This window comes from Lepidochelys olivacea, assembly GCF_965140295.1.
Source record: "Lepidochelys olivacea isolate rLepOli2 genome assembly, chromosome: 1".
NCBI classification, from domain to species: Eukaryota; Metazoa; Chordata; order Testudines; family Cheloniidae; genus Lepidochelys; species Lepidochelys olivacea.
In genome coordinates this window covers 286,673,293-286,696,602 of record NC_140411.1, presented here as the reverse complement: position 1 = coordinate 286,696,602, position 23,310 = coordinate 286,673,293, and the positions used below count along the sequence as shown (strand labels likewise).

Below are 23,310 nucleotides of genomic sequence, written 5' to 3'. Positions count from 1 at the left end.
GGCATAGGTACTTTACCTCCCAGAAAGGCAGTAGCTATGTCAATGGGAGAAGCCCTCCCATTCAATATAGTGCTATCTAACCTGAGAGTTAGGTTGGCATAACTGTGTCCCTTACAGGTGTAGATATTCCACACCCTTGAGTGATGTAGTTATACGGACATAAGTTGCTAGTGTAGACCAAGCCTCATAGTATGCTGTGAGCAGAGGCCTGTGCCTGCATGGAGTTCTTCTGAATGTTAGGCCTTGTCTAAATTAGAGTGTTTTACCAGTGTAGCTATGTCTGTTAAGAATGTGATTTTTTCCCCCCACTCCCCGCGCCTTTCACATTTCTAACTGACCTAGCTATGCCAGCGAAAGCTATGCGGGCAAAAAGACTTTTTGCTAGCATAGTATATTACATTCAGGGAACTGGTTTAAGCTGTAGCATATATCTGTACTGGTAAACCCTTTTAAGTATAGACAAGGCCTCAGTTATGGTTTCACTGTGCTGAAGAGATAAAGTATAACTCTCCTTTACTCATAATTCGAAAGTTTCTGTTTATTCTTAATTGCATTTTATATCCATTATAGAACTTCTCTTGCATAAATGCTTACAGTAAAATTTGCTTATTACTACCTGAGGCTCTTCTCCTGTCTGTGCTTAAGAGACTTGTATTTTAGTTTAAATATCACTGTTACTGTATAATTATTCTAATAGCTCAAGACACTTTCAATGCATCTATGGCAGGACTTGAAAAATTTGCTTATTTCTGTCAAGTAAGAAACCTTTACTGTGTGTGTGGTTCCCATAGTTTCCAACTCTGGCAAGCTTTTCAGTATTGGGTGGATTTTTACTTAAAGCCCCAACTCCTGGAATGAAATGAGAATTCCACTTTAAATAAATAAATAAAAAAGCTGATTTTTCTAGTCCTCATCATTGCCCTGAAAGCGCTCGAAGACGTGAGCCCTGAATGCTCCAAAAGCAGAAGCCCCATAAAGACTCAGTTTATTTTTTAATTTTTTAAAAAAGCTTCTGAATTCTAAGCCATCTCATGATCTTTTAGGGGCCTGATTGATATTTTTTGAATGCTTATGGTTGGCAATACCAGAACCCAGACCCCTCAATTTCTGCAGAATTTAAGCTTTAATTTAAAAATAGTGTTTGAAAGATAAGCTTCCAGATATGAACTGTTGCACTGCTTTTATCTTGAGTCTTCAGCCTCAGTTCTTCCTCAGCCCACTGCTCCTAGGAAAAGCCTTGCAATAGAGAGATTTTGATGACTGCTAGCACTGCTTCATCATTTACTAGGGTTACTGTACCACAGAATACCTATTTAGGATTGATTCATTGAGACCTTTATGTCCATTATAGTTGATAAAACTGGAGTACCATGTCTCCACTCCTTTCCAGACTTGTATTATCCATGTGTGACTTATTGAGTTAGGGTTTTTTGTTTTATTTAAGTCAGATATGGACATTCTTTAGCATGGTTTGGTTTGGCATCACAAAAGCTGTCATTAGAACTGAACAGATTTGTGTGATAGACCCATGGTTAAAGTTGCAACTATTCCAGATAGTTGAAATATAAAATAAGTAACTGTTTAGTTAGTACTTAAACATTTCTATCACCTGGTCTGTACTACACAATTAGGTCAACGTAAACTGCCTTACATTGACCTAATTATGTCAAAAGAAAAGGAGAACTTGTGGCACCTTAGAGACTAACAAATTTATTTGAGCATAAGCTTTCGTGAGCTACAGCTCACTTTGTCGGATGCATGCAGTGGAAAATACAGTGGGTAGATTTATATACACGGAGAACATGAAACAATGGGTGTTACCATACACACTGTAACGAAAGTGATCAGGTAAGGTGAGCTATTACCTGCAGGAGAGCTGGGGGGAAAGAACTTTTGTAGTGATGATCAAGGTGGGCCATTTCCAGCAGTTGACAAGAACGTCTGTGGGGGTGGGGTGGGGGGAATAAACGTGGGGAAATAGTTTTACTTTGTGTAATGACGCATCCACTCCCAGTCTCTATTCAAGCCAAAGTTTGCAAATTAATTCCAATTCAGCAGTCTCTCGTTGGAGTCTGTTTTTGAAGATTTTTTGTTGAAGAATTGCCACTTTTAGGTCTGTTATCGAGTGACCAAAGAGATTGAAGTGTTCTCCGACTGGTTTTTGAATGTTATAATTCTTGACGTCTGATTTGTGTCCATTTATTCTTTTACGTAGGGACTGTCCAGTTTGGCCAATGTACATGGCAGAGGGGCATTGCTGGCACGTGATGGCATATATCATACTGGTAGATGTGCAGATGAACGAGCCTCCGTACTCCTTTTGTACTCCTTTTCTGCCCCAAGTACTCCTTTTCTTTTTATGGATACAGACTAACATGGCTGCTACTCTGAAACCTGTCATTATGCAAGGCACTGAATTTAGCCGTATGGAGTGGAAATCTATCAAGTTCATGAAAAAACTCATACAGATACAGACAGACATCATCTTCCTTTCCAAATGCAAACTGATGGACATCATACCAAAAGGACTGAAGGTAAAAAATCCATTACAATCTACATACCACACAGACTATGCTGACAGCTTGTGCCACACACTCTCAAAGAAACTGCGGAACCACCTGATCAACATCCTCTACAGCAAACAGGGAAAGATTAAGAGTGAGCTCTCAAAACTGGATACTCTCATAAAAAAACAACCTTCCACACAAACTTCCTCGTGGCTGGACTTTACAAAAACTAGACAAGCCATTTACAACGCACACTTTGCTTCTCTACAAAAGAAAAAGGACACTAAACTACTACATGCCACAAGGGGCCACAACAGTGGTTCCCTTAACCCACCCAGCAATATTGTTAATCTATCCAACTATACTCTTAGGACAAATTCTTCTGCTGGGCTATCTCGGGGCCTCTCCTTCTGCCCCACCACCTGATTCAGTTCTGTGGTGACCTAGACTTCTTCTTTCGACGTCTCTGACTCAAATAATATTTCCAACACACCTCTGAAAAACATACTAACCCACAGAGACCTTTCTACCAAGACTACAAAAAGAAGGATTCTGGGTGGACTCCTCCTGAAGGTTGAAACAACAGACTGGACTTCTACATAGAGTGCTTCCGCTGACGTGCACGGGCTGAAATTGTGGAAAAGTAGCTTCATTTGCCCCATAACCTCAGTCGTGCAGAACACAATGCCATCCATAGCCTCAGAAACAACTCTGACATCATAATCAAAAAGGCTGACAAAGGAGGTGCTGTCATCATCATGAATAGGTCGGAATATGAACAAGAGGCTGCTAGGCAGCTCTCCAACACCACTTTCTACAAGCCATTACCCTCTGATCCCACTGAGGGTTACCAAAAGAAACTACAGCATTTGCTCAAGACGCTCCCTGAAAAAGCACAAGAACAAATCTGCACAGACACCCCTGGAACCCTGACCTGGGGTATTCTATCTGCTATCCAAGATCCATAAACCTGGACGCCCCATCATCTCAGACATTGGCACCCTGACAGCAGGGTTGTCTGGCTATGTAGACTCCCTCCTCAGGCCCTACGCTCCCAGTGCTCCCAGCTATCTTTGAGACACCACTGACTTCCTGAGGAAACTACAATCCATCCGTGATCTTCCTGAAAACACCATCCTAGCCACTATGGATGTAGAAGCCCTCTACACCAACATTCCACACAAAGATGGACTACAAGCTGTCAGGAACAGTATTCCCGATAATGTCACGGAAACCTGGTGACTGGACTTTGTCCTCACCCATAACTATTTCACATTTGGGGACAATGTATACCTTCAAATCAGCAGCACTGCTATGGGTACCTGCGTGGCCCCACAGTATGCCAACTTTTTTATGCCTGACTTAGAACAATGCTTCCTTGCCTCTCGTCCCCTAATGCCCCTACTCTACTTGCGCTACATTGATGACATCTTCATCTGGATCCATGGAAAAGAAGCCCTTGAGGAATTCCATCATGATTTCAACAATTTCCATCCTACCATCAACCTCAGCCTGGACCAGTCCACACAAAAGAGATCCACTTCCTGGACACTATGGTGCTAATAAGCGATGGTCACATAAACACCACCCTATACCGGAAACCTACTGACTGCTATGCCTACCTACATGCCTCCAGCTTTCATCCAGACCACACCACATGATCCATTGTCTACAGCCAAGCTCTATGATACAACCGCATTTGCTCCAATCCCTCAGACAGAGACAAACACCTACAAGATCTCCATCAAGTGTTCTTACAACTACAATACCCACCTGCTGAAGTGAAGAAACAGATTGACAGAGCCAGAAGAGTGCCCAGAAGGTACCTACTACAGGACAGGCCCAACAAAGAAAATAACAGAACGCCACTAGCCATCACCTTCAGCCCCCCACTAAAACCTCTCCAGCGCATTATCAAGGATCTACAACCTATCCTGAAGGACGACCCATCACTCTCACAGATCTTGGGAGACAGGCCAGTCCTTGCTTACAGACAGCCCCCCAACCTGAAGCAAATACTCACCAGCAACCACACACCACACAACAGAACCACTAACCCAGGAACCTATCCTTGCAACAAAGCCCGTTGCCAACTGTGTCCACATATCTATTCAGGAGACACCATCATAGGGCCTAATCACATCAGCCACACTATCAGAGGCTTGTGCACCTGCACATCTACCAATGCGATATATGCCATCATGTGCCAGCAATGCCCCTCTGCTATGTACATTGGCCAAACTGGACAGTCTCTACATAAAAGAATAAATGGACACAAATCCGATGTCAAGAATTATAACATTCAAAAACCAGTCGGAGAACACTTCAATCTCTTTGGTCACTCGATTATAGACCTAAAAGTGGCAATTCTTCAACAAAAAAAACTTCAAAAACAGACTCCAACGAGAGACTGCTGAATTGGAATTAATTTGCAAACTGGATACAATTAACTTAGGCTTGAATAAAGATTGGGAGTGGGTGTGTCATTACACAAAGTAAAACTATTTCCCCATGTTTATTCCTCTCTCCCTCCCCCCACTGTTCCTTGCCCATTCTTGTCAACTGCTGGAAATGGCCCACCTTGATTATCACTACAAAAGGTTTTTTCCCCCCAGCTCACCTTACCTGATCACTCTTGTTACAGTGTGTGTGGTAACACCATTGTTTCATGTTCTTTGTGTATATAAATCTCCCCACTGTATTTTCCACTGCATGCATCTGAGAAAGTGAGCTGTAGCTCACCAAAGCCTATGCTCAAATAAATTTGTTAGTCTCTAAGGTGCCACAAGTACTCCTTTTCTTTTTGCGGATACAGACTAACACGGCTGCTACTCTGAAACCTAATTGTCACTGTCTATACTGCAGTCTTGTCCTGGCAATGTAAGTGCTGTATGACACCAACATAATTCCACCTCCATGAGAGGTGTAGGGATTATGTAAGTGTAGTTAGTGCGATGTAGTGTCTGTGGACTGCATTACTAATATCTGCTGTTAGCTTTCTCCAGCGGAGCCATGAAATTGACAAGAAAGCTGGGCAGCTAGAACTGAGCTCCCTTCGCTCGCCTTTAGAGCTGGTGCAAGAATGGACCCAGCTCCCAAGGACTTTCTCTCCCCCTGCTCTCAGCTGGGAATTGGCTGTCTTGTCATTTTCACAGCTCTATGCTGGAGCTGTGAAATTGACAAGGCTTCCTAGCTCATGGTGGGGAGCAGGTGGGGGCTGAGGTGGATGAGAAGACTGGGGAGCTGGACTCCGCTCCCCAGGGGCAAGAAGCCCCGCTTCTGGTGGGGAACTGGGAGGTGAGAAGCCCTGGGAGGCCAGCTGGAAGGCTGGTAATTTGTGGGGCAGCCAGGCTCCTGGCAGGGAGCTTCCAGCAGAGCTGAGAGAGCTGGGGCTCTCAGCTCCCCACACTGTTTCTCTTAGTTTGGTGGAAGTGCTCCTGGTGAGGATGTGCACCACCAACCCATGGAGGGTAGTGTGGACATGCACCACCGCAGTAATTACTGGGGTGACTGTAAGTTGACCTAATGTAGGTCGATTTAAGTTTTTAGAGTACACACACCCTGAGTATTTTCAGTATATAGATACATTTTCAGGGCATAGACAGTTACCATTCACAATGTTTTGCTTAGCTAATTTATGATGTGCATGCATGTTATTCTAAACTGTAAACTTCAGAATCTTTAAAAGCTTGCACTTTTATCATGATCTGTATAACTACCTTTCTGTTTCCTTTCCCATAATTAAAAAATAAATAAAATGAAATTGCCATAGTGGTATGTTTTTTGTGATAAGCCTCATGGTTCAGACATAAAAGGAAGTTGGAAAGCTGGTGCTTACACGGTGGTTCTTTTCTTAGCATACTCATATTGACAATTTGACCCATCCAAGGAATTAAAGGAGAAGAGCACCAGATATGGAAAAAACATTAATAGTTAGTGGATAGTTTCCATTCTTGGAATATTAATGAAGGAAACATTTTCCTCTTTGGCCTGTTGTGCTTGGAAGTAGTTATGTAAAGTGTAGTCTTATTACAATCAATTGTTCTACTTCTGTTTCAGTACAATGTAGCATAACTTTTAAAGTTACTAATCATCATATGCTGAGATATAGTCAAAGAATACATTCATATTTTTCTTAGGCATTTTCAAAGGTCTTAATTTGCTGTTCCAAGAGTGACCTGCATGTTCCAGCATCTTAGTTGGATAGCAGCTGCATTACATTAATGTATATGGCTTTCACACCAACATATTAACATTCTGATAATTTGCAGTAGTTAAGCTAACTGCTGATGGCTTTCTTTTTATTTTTTCTTGGAAACTGAAATTGTCTAAAATTAGATAATTTGGTAAAGATTCTGACCCAATGCAATGAACAATTTGTACTTCCAACAACTGAAGGAAAAATCTCAGAGAACTAGGAAAGTGTTTGTGAAGGTGAAGAGACCACATTTGAGTATGGCAACAGCCTATCTACGTGCCCCACATTTTATACTTTTGCCATGTAAGGGAGTTTTGATTTGGCTAAGACTTAGGGCTACTCAGAAGTTTTTGGGGCCCAGGGCAAAATGGAGAAGAAAGAGTTTCAACTACAGGCTGAGCAAGTGCAGAATGGTGGTAGAGTGGGCATTTGGACGTTTAAAAGAGCTCTGGCGCAGTTTACTGACTCGGTTAGACCTCAGCAAAACCAATATTCCCACTGCATGACGTCAGAGAACATTTCATCACGAGTGCGTTTTTTTCGCCTTCTAATCTTTGCTAGCCTTTGGGAAGGAGAAGATCCTGTGATCCTTGAAACGCATGCAGCTGGTGGAAGGAGAAAAAAAAAAAAGGGACAGTGGTATTTAAAAAGACACATTTTATAGAACAATGGGTACACTCTCTTTCACGGTAAACCTTGTTGTTAACATTACATATGTAGCACATGTGCTTTCATTACAAGGTCGCATTTTGCCTCCCTCCACCACGTGGCTAACCCCTCCCCTTGACTAACAGCGAGGAACATTTCTGTTCAGCCACAGGCAAACAGCCCAGCAGGAATGGGCACCTCTAATGTCCCCTTAAGAAGAGTACCCTATTTCAACCAGGTGACCATGAATATCACTCTCCTGAGGCTAACACAGAGAGATAAAGAACGGATGTTGTTTGAACGCCAGCAAACATACACTGCAATGCTTTGTTCTGCAACGATTCCCGACTATGTGCTACTGGCCTGGCGTGGTAAAGTGTCCTACCATGGTGGACGGAATAAGGCTGCCCTCCCCATGAACCTTTTGCAAAGGCTTTGGGAGTGCACCCAGGAGAGCTTTATGGAGATGTCCCTGGAGGATTTCCACTCCATCCCCAGACACGTTAACAGACTTTTCCAGTAGCTGTACTGGCCGCGAATGCCAGGGCAAATTAATCATTAAACACGCTTGCTTTTAAACCATGTATACTATTTAAAAAGGTACACTCACCAGAGGTCCCTTCTCCGCCTGGCAGGTCCAGGAGGCAGCCTTGGGTGGGTTCGAGGGGTCCAGGTCCAGGGTGAGAAACAGTTCCTGGCTGTCAAGAAAACCGGTTTCTCCACTTGCTTGCTGTGAGCTATCTACAACCTCATCATCATCATCCTCTTCCTCATCCCCAAAACCTGCTTCCGTGTTGCCTCCATCTCCATTGAAGGAGTCAAACAACACGGCTGGGGTAGTGGTGCCTGAACCCCCTAAAATGGCATGCAGCTCATCATAGAAGCGGCATGTTTTGGGCTCTGACCTGGAGCGGCCGTTTGCCTCTCTGGTTTTCTGGTAGCCTTGCCTCAGCTCCTTAAGTTTCACGTGGCACTGCTTTGGATCTCTGTTATGGCCTCTGTCCTTCATGCCCTGGGAGATTTTGACAACTGTTTTGGCATTTCGAAAACTAGAATGGAGTTCTGATAGCACGGATTCCTCTCCCCATACAGCGATCAGATCCTGTATCTCCCTTTTGGTCCATGCTGGAGCTTTTTTGCGATTCTAGGACTCCATCATCGTCATCTCTGCTGATGAGCTCTGCACTCACCTGCAGCTTGCCACGCTGGCCAAACAGGAAATGAAATTCAAAAGTTCACGGGCCTTTTTCTGTCTATCTGGCCAGTGCATCTGAGTTGAGAGCGCTTTCCTGAGCGGTCACAATGGAGCACTCTGGGATAGCTCCCGGAGGCCAATACTGTCTAATTGTGTTCACAGTACCCCAGATTTGATCCAGCAAGACCGATTTCAGTGCTAATCCCCTTTTTGGGGGTGGAGTAAAGAAATAGATTTTAAGAGCCCTTTAAGTAAAAAAAAAAAAAAAAAAAAAAAAGGCTTCATCGTGTGGACGGGGGCAGGGTTAAATCGATTTTAATGCTGCTAAATTCAACCTCAACTGCTAGTGTAGGCCAGGGCTATTACTTTGATAGTGGTTTCACTGCTTCAGTTCTTGAATTCCACTAAGTCTGCAACAAAATGTTTGCAGCTTTCTGTAGAACTTTTCATCAGGCAGGGCTGGAATTGAACAAGTTGCAGAGTTTGAAGTTTCCAAACAAACTCTTTATGTCACACTTGGGTCTGCTGTGTGCACTCCACAAAGACTCAGACTGCATGAACTATGTGGAGAGTAGATTGCCTGAGGATTCTTCTGTAAAATTAGTTTGTGCTCCTTCAGAAATTCTAGCCATGTTGGACCCATTGTCCTGTCTTTGACCTCTACAGTTTTGAAGGTCGATACCACTCTTTTCAAGTACTCTGCATATTGGCTCTGCAATGTCCTTTCTCCCACCCTCCCACCCCCGAGTCCTCAGACATCAAAAAGCACTCTTTAATTTCCCATATGTTATCTTGAGTTTGAGCGTATCACAAAGCAAAAAATAATTTGCTCTCTATAGGAAGCATCTGGTTTTCTGGCAACAGTCATATCGTAGTAGAATGCCTTCTGTACATTTTGGATAAGTGTTTTGGATTTGGTTTTAACCGTCTCTTATGAACTCCATTCTGATACCTCAAGCAGTGGTAAAGTACAAAAGAAAAGGCTGTTCCCTTGGTCTCCTGTTTTGCTGTTAGATCTGCAAAATGAAACCAGCTAAAACCAATGTGACATCTAAGATGCATTTCAAAATTTCATGGCTTTTTATGGTTTCTTCCTCAACTTGTTTTTGAAGAGCACCATCAATTCCAGTGTGGTTCTTCAAACTTTTTTCCAGTTGAAGTAGAGTGAAAAATGGACAGACGTGTGCTCGTGGCTTTCAACCCGATCTTAGTTACTTTTGAGTCCATCACCAGACATGCAAAACACGGATACTTTTGTTGTTGTTGTTTACTGCATCCATCAAAAAGACAACAAGGAAAGCAGAATGGTGGTTGAGCATGCTGACTCCACACACAATCCAATTTCTTGACTTTCTTTCTGTCTTTCTTTCTGTCTTTTTCTGCAAGTCATTAGATGTAGCTGTTTAAGCACTTAAAAGGAGTCAAAAATGTGACTAACACAATTTCCAGAGAATTACATACATGCACGTGCGCATGCAGGCACATATAGTCACAAGCAGCTCAATAGTGTTAATAAAATCCATTCTATGCTTTTCTTGCTACATACCTCAAGCAACTAGTACGGTACACTGTCCTCATCAGGAGGATGCCCTCTGCTCACTGGAAAGGAAACTGCAGCCCTCTGCTCATTGGGAAGGCTCTGTACACTGCAGCCCAGGTTGTCTGAGGTTGGTTAATTTCAGCTGAGCCTCTTTCTTGCCAGCCTGGATTTGAGCGGACAGGTTAGTGAAATGGAGAGTCCAGAGCCAGAGGAAAAAAAAGAATTCACCTGACCTGAGCTCGGGGCTGCAGGGAGCTAAGAAAGTAGGTTTAAAAACAAAAATTTGCTAGCCAGACCCCTTCCCCACTCTTCCAGGATTTGATTTCTGAAAACAGCTGGGCCCCTAACCCCAAGCCAAACCGGGGGAAAGAGTGAAGAGGAGCTGAAATCAAGCTAGTTCTACCTTTGATCCCATCTTCATCCTTGGTGCCCCCTTCCCACTGGCGCACATCGCCCTCTCTCATCCCACCACACCTTCCATCCGCGCAGCTCTCCTCACCAGCTAACCTGCCTTCCCAATCCTGCCCACTTCATTAGCCATCTTTCCCTGCATTACAGGGTTTTCTACCTACTATGGAGCAGCAAGAAAGAACACATTTGGGTAAAATAAGCCCTGGCTAATGTGGTGCTCTCTCCAAAGTGTGCCAGACTTTAGCGAAGTATTTAATTAGCCTCCACAGTCTTCTTTTCTTCTCCTGCAGATTATAATGATCTCAGTCCAAGAAGCCCTGGAATGCGATTCCTTCTGAGGACATGTTCAGTTGAGATGTAATGACACTGACTTGGTGTGCAAAAGAATGTAGTAAGAAGAACATGGAATGGATTCTGTTAACACTACTGAGTTGCTTGTGAATAATTTTTTGACTATACATATTGGTGACTTCTTTCTCTGTATGTCACTAATTGGCAGTGAAAGTCGCTAGATTTGTCACTGGTCAGTTTGACACTTTATTTTCTCGCTAGGGAAACCAAAAGGTCACTAAATCTAGTGACAAAGTATTTAAGTTGGCAACAACTTTTCAAAAGCAAATACATTTGTAAAAGGAAAAGGAGTACTTGTGGCACCTTAGACTAACCAATTTATTTGAGCATAAGCTTTCGTGAGCTAAAGCTCACTTCGTCGGGTGCATACTGTGGAAAATACAGAAGATGTTTGTATACATACAAACCATGAAAAAATGGGTGTTTACCACTACAAAAGGTATGGATTTGTGCTGGAAATGGCCCGACTTGATTATCATAAACACCCTTTTTTTCATGGTTTGTATGTATACAAACATCTTCTGTATTTTCCACAGTATGCATCCGACGAAGTGAGCTGTAGCTCACGAAAGCTTATGCTCAAATAAATTGGTTAGTCTCTAAGGTGCCACAAGTACTCCTTTTCTTTTTGCGAATACAGACTAACACGGCTGCTACTCTGAAACTAGTTAGTAGAGGGGATTATTACGTTTTATTTCCAGATGTGTACATTTCTCCATTTTGAACAATGCATACTGTTTTATATTTGAGGAACAAATATGTCCACAAAATGAATCACATAATGTTTTATGTTTTCACTTCTCAAACCCTTAGTGTTGAATGTTTGGGGTTTTTTCACTGGGTTCTCCCCCTCTCTCCCTCCCCCCCCCAGCAAAATGGGTGGGTTCAGGTTTACAACGACCCTGGTTTTCATTTCCTTTGGTAGACTTTTGATTAAGGTTATTTATATCAAGCAGCCCAGGAGATCATGCTGAATCTTGGCAGAGAACACAGTGTTCAGATTTTTGAAAATTAATTTGTATATAAAGGAAAATATAATCTCATTCAGCAGATTATACACAATAAGTCTTTAACTTTTACACAATTAGTCTTTAACTTTTGATGCACTTAAATTTACATCATATAGATACATTCAAAGATCACCATTCAGATTCATTTTAAAGATGTAAAATTCTTCCCAAGTAACTTTGTACTACAGTATTTCATTGATCCTATAAATTAATCTTTCAGTATACTGAAGTTGAAATCAAGTATTTTGTGCAACAGCTATTGCTTTTTCCAGAATAAGGATGTGGCAACTCACTTTTTGTGTCTGTGCAGCAGGATTAATTTTGAATTGCAGGACAAATCAAAATTATAGATCAAATTAATTGTATAGTACCATTTTGGTGCTGTAAATCTGATTTTTAGGACATGATAGTAATACTGAGAGTAAAGTTCCCCCTGTATTATCCATCTAGGTATTTACGTTGTCTAAATGTTGCTCTGCCATTAAAACAAGATGTTGATCCATTTTCTGCCCCCCCACCAGGTTGTGTATGAACAAGAAGGGGTTTTCATTCATTCATCCTGTGCAAAAAATGACGACCAGGACAGTATAATATCAGGAGTACTACGTGTCATAGAAAAGGTAATCATTTAATACAGTTGTTAGATTTTTTTTTTCCTTACATTTACCTTCAGTGCATCTAACATACCTTTGCAAGTTTAAAATATTAAAAGAAAAATCCTTAGTGTTTGTATTTGTTAATGTACACCATGATGTTTGGCAGCTATACCTAAAATGTATGTATAAAGTAAATCTACATAATTCTTTGCATAAATAGGGAGATCTTCATTTTCTTAATTATAATCTTACTGAGTTTGTGCTGATGCATAAGTGTAACTTGTATTGTAGGAAGCTGAAGTAATAGTAGACTGGAGACCATTGGATGATACTTTGGACTCTTCCAATATCCTCTGTGCTGGAAAGGTATGCTTATTAATTACTTGCATTCACCTTTTCATCTCTCTCTGCAGGTTTTGTATGTATTGTTCATCTGTTAAATTTAGCTAGATGATCCTAAAACTGGAAGTTTACTTATTCAGGGTGATGGTTATTTTTGTTGCTGTAGTGCCTAGGCGCCCTAGTCCTGGACCCCATTATGCTAAGCACTGTTCAGACAGAACAAAAAGATGATTATGTTTTGCTGTCTGAGTGGAGGGTGCTAGGGTCCAATGAAACCTGATCTTCAGAGTATGAAAGAGGGGAGTGCTACCTCCGTGGATCTGCCTATACGAGGGTTTAAAGATGTTGTGTTAGGATATTAGCTCACACACCCTAACTAAAATGGTTTAAGTTTAGGAGAGAAAATATCTCGATTAAAGCCTAGAGGCTTTAACTGTACTAGTTTGGTATGTGCTAAAACAAAGCTATTATAATACAAATGAATAAAATTTGCCCTGTTTTGTTTAGCATTTTGGAAGGTCTTAAATTGAGGTAGGTAACATGACCGAACATCAGACATTTAAATCCTAGTCAAGAAAGACTAGGCCTAAGACAAGTAATTCTTTCCTATTCCTCTTTTGATGTTGCAGAACTCTCTCTGCATGGGCTGGTCAGGGATCTATGCAATATTCATATGTATGTAGATGTTAACTTCCAATTTTTCTAAGTGCTTTAACAGTAAGCTTATATCTACCTCAGCTATTGTGGTTCTACTTCCCCACTATGAGAAGCCCAATTTTGGCCTCTGCCTACTAAGTCTGTTACAATAAAAGCACTATAAAAGATTAGAATGTTAAAGATCCTTTCACGTTGTTGCTTAAAACACATGACCCACAAGTCTAGAAAGCCAGGAAATTCTGTGTTGATAGTTACTAAAAGCACAAACATATGAAAGTGTGAGAGTGCACAATTAAGGTCACCCAAATAACTTTCTTTTCTTCATGGCAATGTCAGTCTCCAACTTCTCTTTCATTCCCTTTATACCCTGTGGTTGAAAACTGAACTCACTTAACTCTGTAGTGTAGATATAGCTTAAGTTGACACAAGCTATGCTGACGATCATAAATCGCTATCATTACAAAAAGAAAAGGAGGACTTGTGGCACCTTAGAGAGTAACATTTATTTGAGCATAAGCTTTCGTGAGCTACAGCTCACTTCATCAGATGCATTCAGTGGAAAATACAGTGGGGAGATTTATATACACAGAGAACGTGAAACAATGGGTGTTACCATACACACTGTAATGAGAGTGATCAGGTAAGCTGAGCTATTACCAGCAGGAGAGCGGGGGGACACACGACCTTTTGTAGTGATAATCAAGGTGGGCCATTTCCAGCAGTTGACAAGAATGGGTGAGGAACAGCTGGGGGTGGGGGTGGGGGATAGATTTACTTTGTGTAATGACGCATCCACTCCCAGTCTCTATTCAAGCCAAAGTTTGCAAATTAATTCCAATTCAGCAGTCTCTCGTTGGAGTTCGTTTTTGAAGATTTTTTGTTGAAGAATTGCGACATTTAGGTCTATAATCGAGTGACCAAAGAGATTGAAGTGTTCCCCGACTGGTTTTTGAATGTTATAATTCTTGACATCGGATTTGTGTCCATTTATTCTTTTATGTAGAGACTGTCCAGTTTGGCCAATGTACATAGCAGAGGGGCATTGCTGGCACATGATGGCATATATCGCATTGGTAGATGTGCAGGTGCACAAGCCTCTGATAGTGTGGCTGATGTGATTAGGCCCTATGATGGTGTCTCCTGAATAGATATGTGGACACAGTTGGCAACGGGCTTTGTTGCAAGGATAGGTTCCTGGGTTAGTGGTTCTGTTGTGTGGTGTGTGGTTGCTGGTGAGTATTTGCTTCAGGTTGGGGGGCTGTCTGTAAGCAAGGACTGGCCTGTCTCCCAAGATCTGTGAGAGTGATGGGTCGTCCTTCAGGATAGGTTGTAGATCCTTGATGATGCGTTGGAGAGGTTTTAGTTGGGGGCTGAAGGTGATGGCTAGTGGCGTTCTGTTATTTTCTTTGTTGGGCCTATCCTGTAGTAGGTACCTTCTGGGTACTCTTCTGGCTCTGTCAATCTGTTTCTTCACTTCAACAGGTGGGTATTGTAGTTGTAAGAATGCTTGATGGAGATCTTGTAGATGTTTTGCTCCAACCCCTCAGACAGAGACAATGCGGTTGTATCATAGAGCTTGGCTGTAGACAATGGATCATGTGGTGTGGTCTGGATGAAAGCTGGAGGCATGTAGGTAGGCATAGCAGTCAGTAGGTTTCCGGTATAGGGTGGTGTTTATGTGACCATCGCTTATTAGCACCATAGTGTCCAGGAAGTGGATCTCTTTTGTGTGGACTGGTCCAGGCTGAGGTTGATGGTAGGATGGAAATTGTTGAAATCATGATGGAATTCCTTAAGGGCTTCTTTTCCATGGGTCCAGATGATGAAGATGTCATCAGTGTAGTGCAAGTAAAGTAGGGGCGTTAGGGGATGAGAGGTAAGGAAGCATTGTTCTAAGTCAGCCATAAAAATGTTGGCATACTGTGGGGCCATGAGGGTACCCATAGCAGTGCCGCTGATTTGAAGGTATACATTGTCCCCAAATGTGAAATAGTTATGGGTGAGGACAAAGTCACAAAGTTCAGTCACCAGGTTTGCCGTGACATTATTGGGGATACTGTTCCTGACAGCTTGTAGTCCATCTTTGTGTGGAATGTTGGCACAGATGGCTTCTACATCCATAGTGGCTAGGATGGTGTTTTCAGGAAGATCACCGATGGACTGTAGTTTCCTCAGGAAGTTGGTGGTGTCTCAAAGATAGCTGGGAGTGCTGGTAGCGTAGGGCCTGAGGAGAGAGTCAACATAGCCAGACAATCCTGCTGTCAGGGTGCCAATGCCTGAGATGATGAGGCGTCCAGGATTTCCAGGTTTATGGATCTTGGGCAGCAGATACAATATCCCTGGTCGGGGTTCCAGACTCCAACAGACTCCAACTAGAGACTGGTGAAATGGAATTAATTTGCAAACTGGATACAGTTAACTTAGGCTTGAATAAAGACTGGGAGTGGGATGGGTCATTACACAAAGTAAAATGATCTCCTCTCCCCCTCACGCCCCCGCCGTTCCTCAGACATTCTTGTCAACTGCTGGAAATGGCCCACCTTGATTATCACTACAAAAGGTTCTCTTCCCCACCGCCCCGCCCCGCGCTCTCCTGCTGGTAAGAGCTCAGCTTACCTGATCACTCTCGTTACAGTGTGTATGGGAACACCCATTGTTTCATGTTCTCTGTGTATATAAATCTCCCCGCTGTATTTTTCACTGACTGCATCCAATGAAGTGAGCTATAGCTGACGAAAGCTTATGCTCAAATAAATTTGTTAGTCTCTCTAAGGTGTCACAAGTACTCCTTGTTCTTTTTGCAAATACAGACTAACACGCCTGCTACTCTGAAACCCGCTATACATTACATTGCTTTTGCGTGTTCACACAGTGCTCCTTGTGTCAGAGTGAATGCACAGTTGATGCTCTAGCATAGAGAGAGCGAGCAGTGCACTGTGGGTAGCTATCTCACTGTGCAACTCGACACATTCTGCTGCTAGAAGTTGTGGGAATGGATTGCAGTGCATCATGGGCGTGGGTTCCCTGTCCCATGATGCATTTTTTGTGTCGTGTCATTTCATGAGCTTCCAACTACGTTTTGTGGCATTTTTCAACCAGCCCTGTAAACTGTGCACCTACCATCTCTGCCTAAAAACATGGATCCTGCACTGCCCTCTGGTCTTGTGATGAGTGTTATGAACATAATTTGGCTGATCGTGCAGTATTTCATGAGCTACAAATCTGAACAGGAATCTGTGGTGCGTGCCATGGACTGAAACAATTCTAGATTACTTTTGGTATTCACAGAGCAGCTGCACATGGCGAACCATCGCTATTGGTGGATGCACACAATATGGACACAAAGTATAATGTTTGCCATCTTAATAACTTTTACTCTTTCTGTGTTGCTGCCTTAATGCTGTGATCTTGATTTAGAACAAAGGCCAATTCTGTTTCTCGCTATGGTATAATTGACACATTGAATCTTTACAGGGAGTTGGGAATGATTGCTTTTAAAATACTATTTATTTAACTTGTAATTGTTAAAATGCATCCTTTTCTGTTGTCTGTGGTCGTAAAGAAGGGTGGAAGTGGCTCAAGAATTGTACAATTTAGAGTAATAAATGATACATCTGTCATTACTGGGATGAGATCAATTTGTTAATTATGAATAGGTAAGGTTGTATTAAAATTTCTGCTTGTTCTTAGTGCATCTCTAGTTGGGCAGATTTAAGATTATTTGTGTGATCTTCACTGTCTTCTATAAGTTTCAAATGTTTGCGTTTCTTTTGAATTTAAACTGAACATGGAATTTCTTGTTTTTTTCCTAATAGTTGTTTGATAACTATGTTCTTCTGAGGATTTTAACACTCAAGTCTGTACTTTCAGCCTTAACTCCAATTTACCATAGAATCATAGAATCATAGAATCATAGAATAATAGAATATCAGGGTTGGAAGGGACCCCAGAAGGTCATCTAGTCCAACCCCCTGCTCAAAGCAGGACCAATTCCCAGTTAAATCATCCCAGCCAGGGCTTTGTCAAGCCTGACCTTAAAAACCTCTAAGGAAGGAGATTCTACCACCTCCCTAGGTAACGCATTCCAGTGTTTCACCACCCTCTTAGTGAAAAAGTTTTTCCTAATATCCAATCTAAACCTCCCCCACTGCAACTTTAGACCATTACTCCTCGTTCTGTCATCTGCTACCATTGAGAACAGTCTAGAGCCATCCTCTTTGGAACCCCCTTTCAGGTAGTTGAAAGCAGCTATCAAATCCCCCCTCATTCTTCTCTTCTGCAGGCTAAACAATCCCAGCTCCCTCAGCCTCTCCTCATAACTCATGTGTTCCAGTCCCCTAATCATTTTTGTTGCCCTTCGCTGGACTCTCTCCAATTTATCCACATCCTTCTTGAAGTGTGGGGCCCAAAACTGGACACAGTACTCCAGATGAGGCCTCACCAATGTCGAATAGAGGGGAACGATCACGTCCCTCGATCTGCTCGCTATGCCCCTACTTATACATCCCAAAATGCCATTGGCCTTCTTGGCAACAAGGGCACACTGCTGACTCATATCCAGCTTTTCGTCCACTGTCACCCCTAGGTCCTTTTCCGCAGAACTGCTGCCTAGCCATTCGGTCCCTAGTCTGTAGCTGTGCATTGGGTTCTTCCGTCCTAAGTGCAGGACCCTGCACTTATCCTTATTGAACCTCATCAGATTCCTTTTGGCCCAATCTTCCAATTGGTCTAGGTCCTTCTGTATCCTATCCCTCCCCTCCAGCGTATCTACCACTCCTCCCAGTTTAGTATCATCCGCAAATTTGCTGAGAGTGCAATCCACACCATCCTCCAGATCATTTATGAAGATATTGAATAAAACCGGCCCCAGGACCGACCCTTGGGGCACTCCACTTGATACCGGCTGCCAACTAGACATGGAGCCATTGATCACTACCCGTTGAGCCCGACAATTTAGCCAGCTTTCTACCCACCTTATAGTGCATTCATCTAGCCCATACTTCCTTAACTTGCTGACAAGAATACTTTGGGAGACCGTGTCAAAAGCTTTGCTAAAGTCAAGAAACAATACATCCACTGCTTTCCCTTCATCCACAGAACCAGTAATCTCATCATAAAAGGCGATTAGATTAGTCAGGCATGACCTTCCCTTGGTGAATCCATGCTGGCTGTTCCTGATCACTTTCCTCTCATGCAAGTGCTTCAGGATTGATTCTTTGAGGACCTGCTCCATGATTTTTCCAGGGACTGAGGTGAGGCTGACTGGCCTGTAGTTCCCAGGATCTTCCTTCTTCCCTTTTTTAAAGATTGGCACTACATTAGCCTTTTTCCAGTCATCCGGGACTTCCCCGGTTTGCCACGAGCTTTCAAAGATAATGGCCAGTGGCTCTGCAATCACAGCCGCCAATTCCTTCAGCACTCTCGGATGCAACTCGTCCGGCCCCATGGACTTGTGCACGTCCAGCTTTTCTAAATAGTCCCTAACCGCCTCTATCTCCACAGAGGGCTGGCCATCTCTTCCGCATTTTGTGATGCCCAGCGCAGCAGTCTGGGAGCTGACCTTGTTAGTGAAAACAGAGGCAAAAAAAGCATTGAGTACATTAGCTTTTTCCACATCCTCTGTCACTAGGTTGCCTCCCTCATTCAGTAAGGGGCCCACACATTCCTTGGCTTTCTTCTTGTTGCCAACATACCTGAAGAAACCCTTCTTGTTACTCTTGACATCTCTGGCTAGCTGCAGCTCCAGGTGCGATTTGGCCCTCCTGATAACATTCCTACATGCCCGAGCAATATTTTTATACTCTTCCCTGGTCATATGTCCAACCTTCCACTTCTTGTAAGCTTCTTTTTTATGTTTAATATCCGCTAGGATTTCACCATTAAGCCAAGTTGGTCGCCTGCCATATTTACTATTCTTTCGACTCATCGGGATGGTTTGTCCCTGTAACCTCAACAGGGATTCCTTGAAATACAGCCAGCTCTCCTGGACTCCTTTCCCCTTCAAGTTAGTCCCCCAGGGGATCCTGGCCATCCGTTCCCTGAGGGAGTCGAAGTCTGCTTTCCTGAAGTCCAGGGTCCGTATCCTGCTGCTTACCTTTGTTCCCTGCGTCAGGATCCTGAACTCAACCAACTCATGGTCACTGCCTCCCAGATTCCCATCCACTTTTGCTTCCCCCACTAATTCTACTCGGTTTGTAAGCAGCAGGTCAAGAAAAGCACCCCCCCTAGTTGGCTCCTCTAGCACTTGCGCCAGGAAATTGTCCCCTACGCTTTCCAAAAACTTCCTGGATTGTCTATGCACCGCTGTATTGCTCTCCCAGCAGATATCAGGAAAATTAAAGTCACCCATGAGAATCAGGGCATGCGATCTAGTAGCTTCCGTGAGCTGCCGGAAGAAAGCCTCATCCACCTCATCCCCCTGGTCCGGTGGTCTATAGCAGACTCCCACCACTACATCACTCTTGTTGCACACACTTCTAAACTTAATCCAGAGACACTCAGGTTTTTCTGCAGTTTCATACCGGAGCTCTGAGCAGTCATACTGCTCCCTTACAAACAGTGCTACTCCCCCACCTTTGTGTTTGTGTTTTTTAAATCTTGAAATTCACTACTGATAAAATTTAGTTTTAGTTTTTATGACTTCATTTTTTATTTTTATTTTTTTTAAATTTTGTTTAGGATTCCAGTTCAGTTGTAGAGTGGACACAAACCCCTAAAGAAAAATCTCCACGAGGGTCAGACCACCAGAATAATTATGAGGCAGAATGGGACATGGTCAACACAGTCTCGTTTAAAAAGAAGCCACGTTCTAATGGAGGTACGTGAAAAAATAAATTCTGAAATTTTAAATATTTCCCTTGGTATTAACTTGGTTTTGAAAGATCATTAGTTTATAAAAATACTCTCAAATGTGTTCCCTCAGGAACTGAAATGCTGAGGTGACTTGTGGCTTGAATTGCTTCCATTTTCCCAGCTGAATTGATCTCTGCACCCACAAAGCTGTCTGCTTCTTCAGTCTGATTTCCTCTCCAAATCACTCCAGGGGGAATTGTGTGGTTGAAGCTTATGTCTAACCAGCATTTTAAGAGCTCGTCCTACTGTGTAACAAAGCATTGGTATGCCTGTCTTAATATGCATAATACCTTCACATCTCTCTTAAGCAAGTGAAACTTGAACAAATGTATGCAATAGTTAGGAGAGAGAATGGGAAGATTAATGCTGTATTAAGCAGATGCTACTTCACTACTGGAACACCAGAGGGAGATTGAGTATATTACTGTGCAGTGAGAGCTTGCACATCAGAAAAAAAGAGATATAGCTGGAGAATTGTACTCTATTCACACCTAACACTCAAGTTCTGGTAAAATAAGAAAATAAATACAGGAAAATTGAAAGAATTAAAGAATTTGGAACCATCAAGTTTGCATAGCTAGCGTGTGCACAGTTCTTATGTTTCCCATTATTATTTTGCTTGTAATTGTGTGATCTTCTTACAGTTAGGTTTGTCCTCCCTCTGTAATCCCCCTCCATCTTTTTATATTCATGGTCTTGCACTATATTAAACACCAGTCCTGTAACTGGGGATTGTAATGGGGCCAACAAACCCCATACTGAGCGTAGACAGAAGGGGGAGTAGAACAGCTTGTAGGCAAACAGCATGACCACACCTTCACGCAGCTGCCAGAGCTGCCAGTCATGGAGGCAGGCTCCAAGAGCTTCATCCAGTAGAGGAAACAAAGCCTGCTATAAAGGGGAGAGTGCAGAGAAGGAAAGGGATGCAGAACAGCCTGAGACAGCAAATGGGTAACACCCTTGCACCAGGCTGCCTCTATGAACAGCCAAGAGACTGAAACATACTTCTAGATTTAATTTGAGCTGAGGGTCCAAGAACTGCCCTGCCCAGGGGCAAACTAAGGAGGACCAGTCGGGGGCAGCAGAGACCCCACAAAAGACCACACCAGGAGCTGGTGACAAGGGACCCTTATGTTTATATGGCACCCCATCAATGATGGTGGTTCTTAGAGTGTATGTCCACGTGTATTCCACTCCAGGTGTACATGAGCCGTCTGTGCTGGATATTGGAGATATTTAGTTAGCGGTGACTGTTCAGTCTATTCATGCACCTTAAGTACCCCTGTACCCCAAACCAAGGGTATAAAGGACGATGCAGGACTAACCACCACTGCGGTTCCTTCTCACTGCCCAAGACTGCGATGGAGGGCTCAGTGTCCTGCACTCCTATTATTTTATTGTTGCACATAGTGATTATTTAATGTTAGACTAGTGATTTGCCTGTTGATGATCATTTTATAGCTGTTTATAATTTTTTGATAGGTTTCAGTTAGCTATGAGGAAGCTTTCATTCACATTTCCTCTTCCCCCCCACCCCCTCCCCCCTTAGGGTTTTTTGGTCTTTTTGGGTAATAATGCCTCAGCCTAAATCACCTAGCTTCAGATATTGCTCTTCTTGCAAGTTAGCATTTCCTCTTAGTCATGGATGTACTCAATGTTGTCTTTTGTTATGGGAATCACTCATCCCCCTCAAAAAGCAGTGTGTATAAGTCCTTTTCAAAAAGGGTATGAAAACCGGAGACAAGACTGAAAATATCGGACTACTCCTTGGGACCAGCCAGTGAGCCAGACCCGTCAATAGCCCCACCCCCAGTTTGTTGGTCAGCAAGTTCAAAGTGTGCCCCTCAAGCTCTGCTCCCAGTAATGCAAGAACGTGGGACAAGATAGGTCTTCATCTACTAAACAATCCTGGAGGGAAATGTTGGGGAAAGAGCTGAAGGATATCCATCTCCCTCAATCTAGAGGCAGATCTCTCCATAAATGCTCTAAGAAGAGGTCTAAATTGCTTCCGAAGACTCCATGGCCTGGAATGGATAGTGGTGGATCTCTTGTGGAATGTGGTGTACCACTTGTCTGGTTCCTATAGCCAAGGCATCGGTGCCTATTAGGGTGCTGTAACATCAGCACAGATTTTCATTATTGGCATAGGGTAGGCTGGTACTGAGCACCTTAATCACAGCCGCCCCCAAAGGGATTATATTATTTTGAGGTTCCCAGCTCATTTGACATTGGTACTGATTAAATACATGGTACCAAGGGATGTAGTACTGGGAAGCCTGACTCTGTTACTATTAGGAAGGGTGCATCTCTTTGATTTGGGAGGTTAATACTTCAATGGTATCAACTTCCTCTCCTGTACTTACCCCAAAGCTGGCTTTACCTTCTACCCCCCCTGCCTGTGCAGCTTCTCCCTTTGAGTCGGATATATTTTATTCAGTCCTAGCATAGTGGAGAAGATTTCCCACATATTTTCACAAAACTAGCTCTCTAGACTTCCTCTCAGAGAAGTTTTAGTGCTTGAAGTACAGGTCTCTACAAAAGACCTACTGTTTGAAGGGTCAGAGCTGTTTGGCGAGAAAACAGTATGTTACACTTGCCCAAAAACTCTAATAGCAAGCCTGAAATCATTAGACATATACACATCTCTTGTGTATCAAATTTATCACCTGCAGCAGAGGAAGTGGCTGCTCTCATAAATAGGCATCCAAAATATTAACCTAAGAAGCAGCCTCCTTGCTACAGAGAGCACTATCCCTGTAATCGCTCAACCTCATGCCCTGCTCAGTCCTATTCCAGGTTTCTATTCCAAATATTTCCTCATGCCCAAGAAGAAGGAAAGTTAGAGACCTGTTCTGGACCTCAGTATGCTCAGTACCTTCATTCAGCAAATAAGGTTCAGGATGATTACCTTAATATCTGCGTTACCATTGCTAAATAAGAAAGATAAGTTTGCAGCTCTCAACCTGCAGGATGCTTATTTTCATGTTGCCATATATCCTGCAC

General features: G+C 42.9%; 1 protein-coding gene across 2 annotated transcripts in view; it reads left to right on the top strand.

Annotated features, from left to right (window-relative positions):
* Window positions 1-23,310, top strand: part of TBC1D15 (TBC1 domain family member 15) — a 91,510-nt gene that overhangs the window by 4,393 nt on the left and 63,807 nt on the right. For both annotated transcript variants that reach the window (XM_084652096.1, XM_084652095.1), the window contains exons 2-4: window positions 12,382-12,480; window positions 12,748-12,822; window positions 20,134-20,272. In XM_084652096.1, coding sequence (XP_084508222.1) covers window positions 12,382-12,480; window positions 12,748-12,822; window positions 20,134-20,272 — 313 coding nt within the window. The remainder of the gene's footprint in view (window positions 1-12,381; window positions 12,481-12,747; window positions 12,823-20,133; window positions 20,273-23,310) is intronic.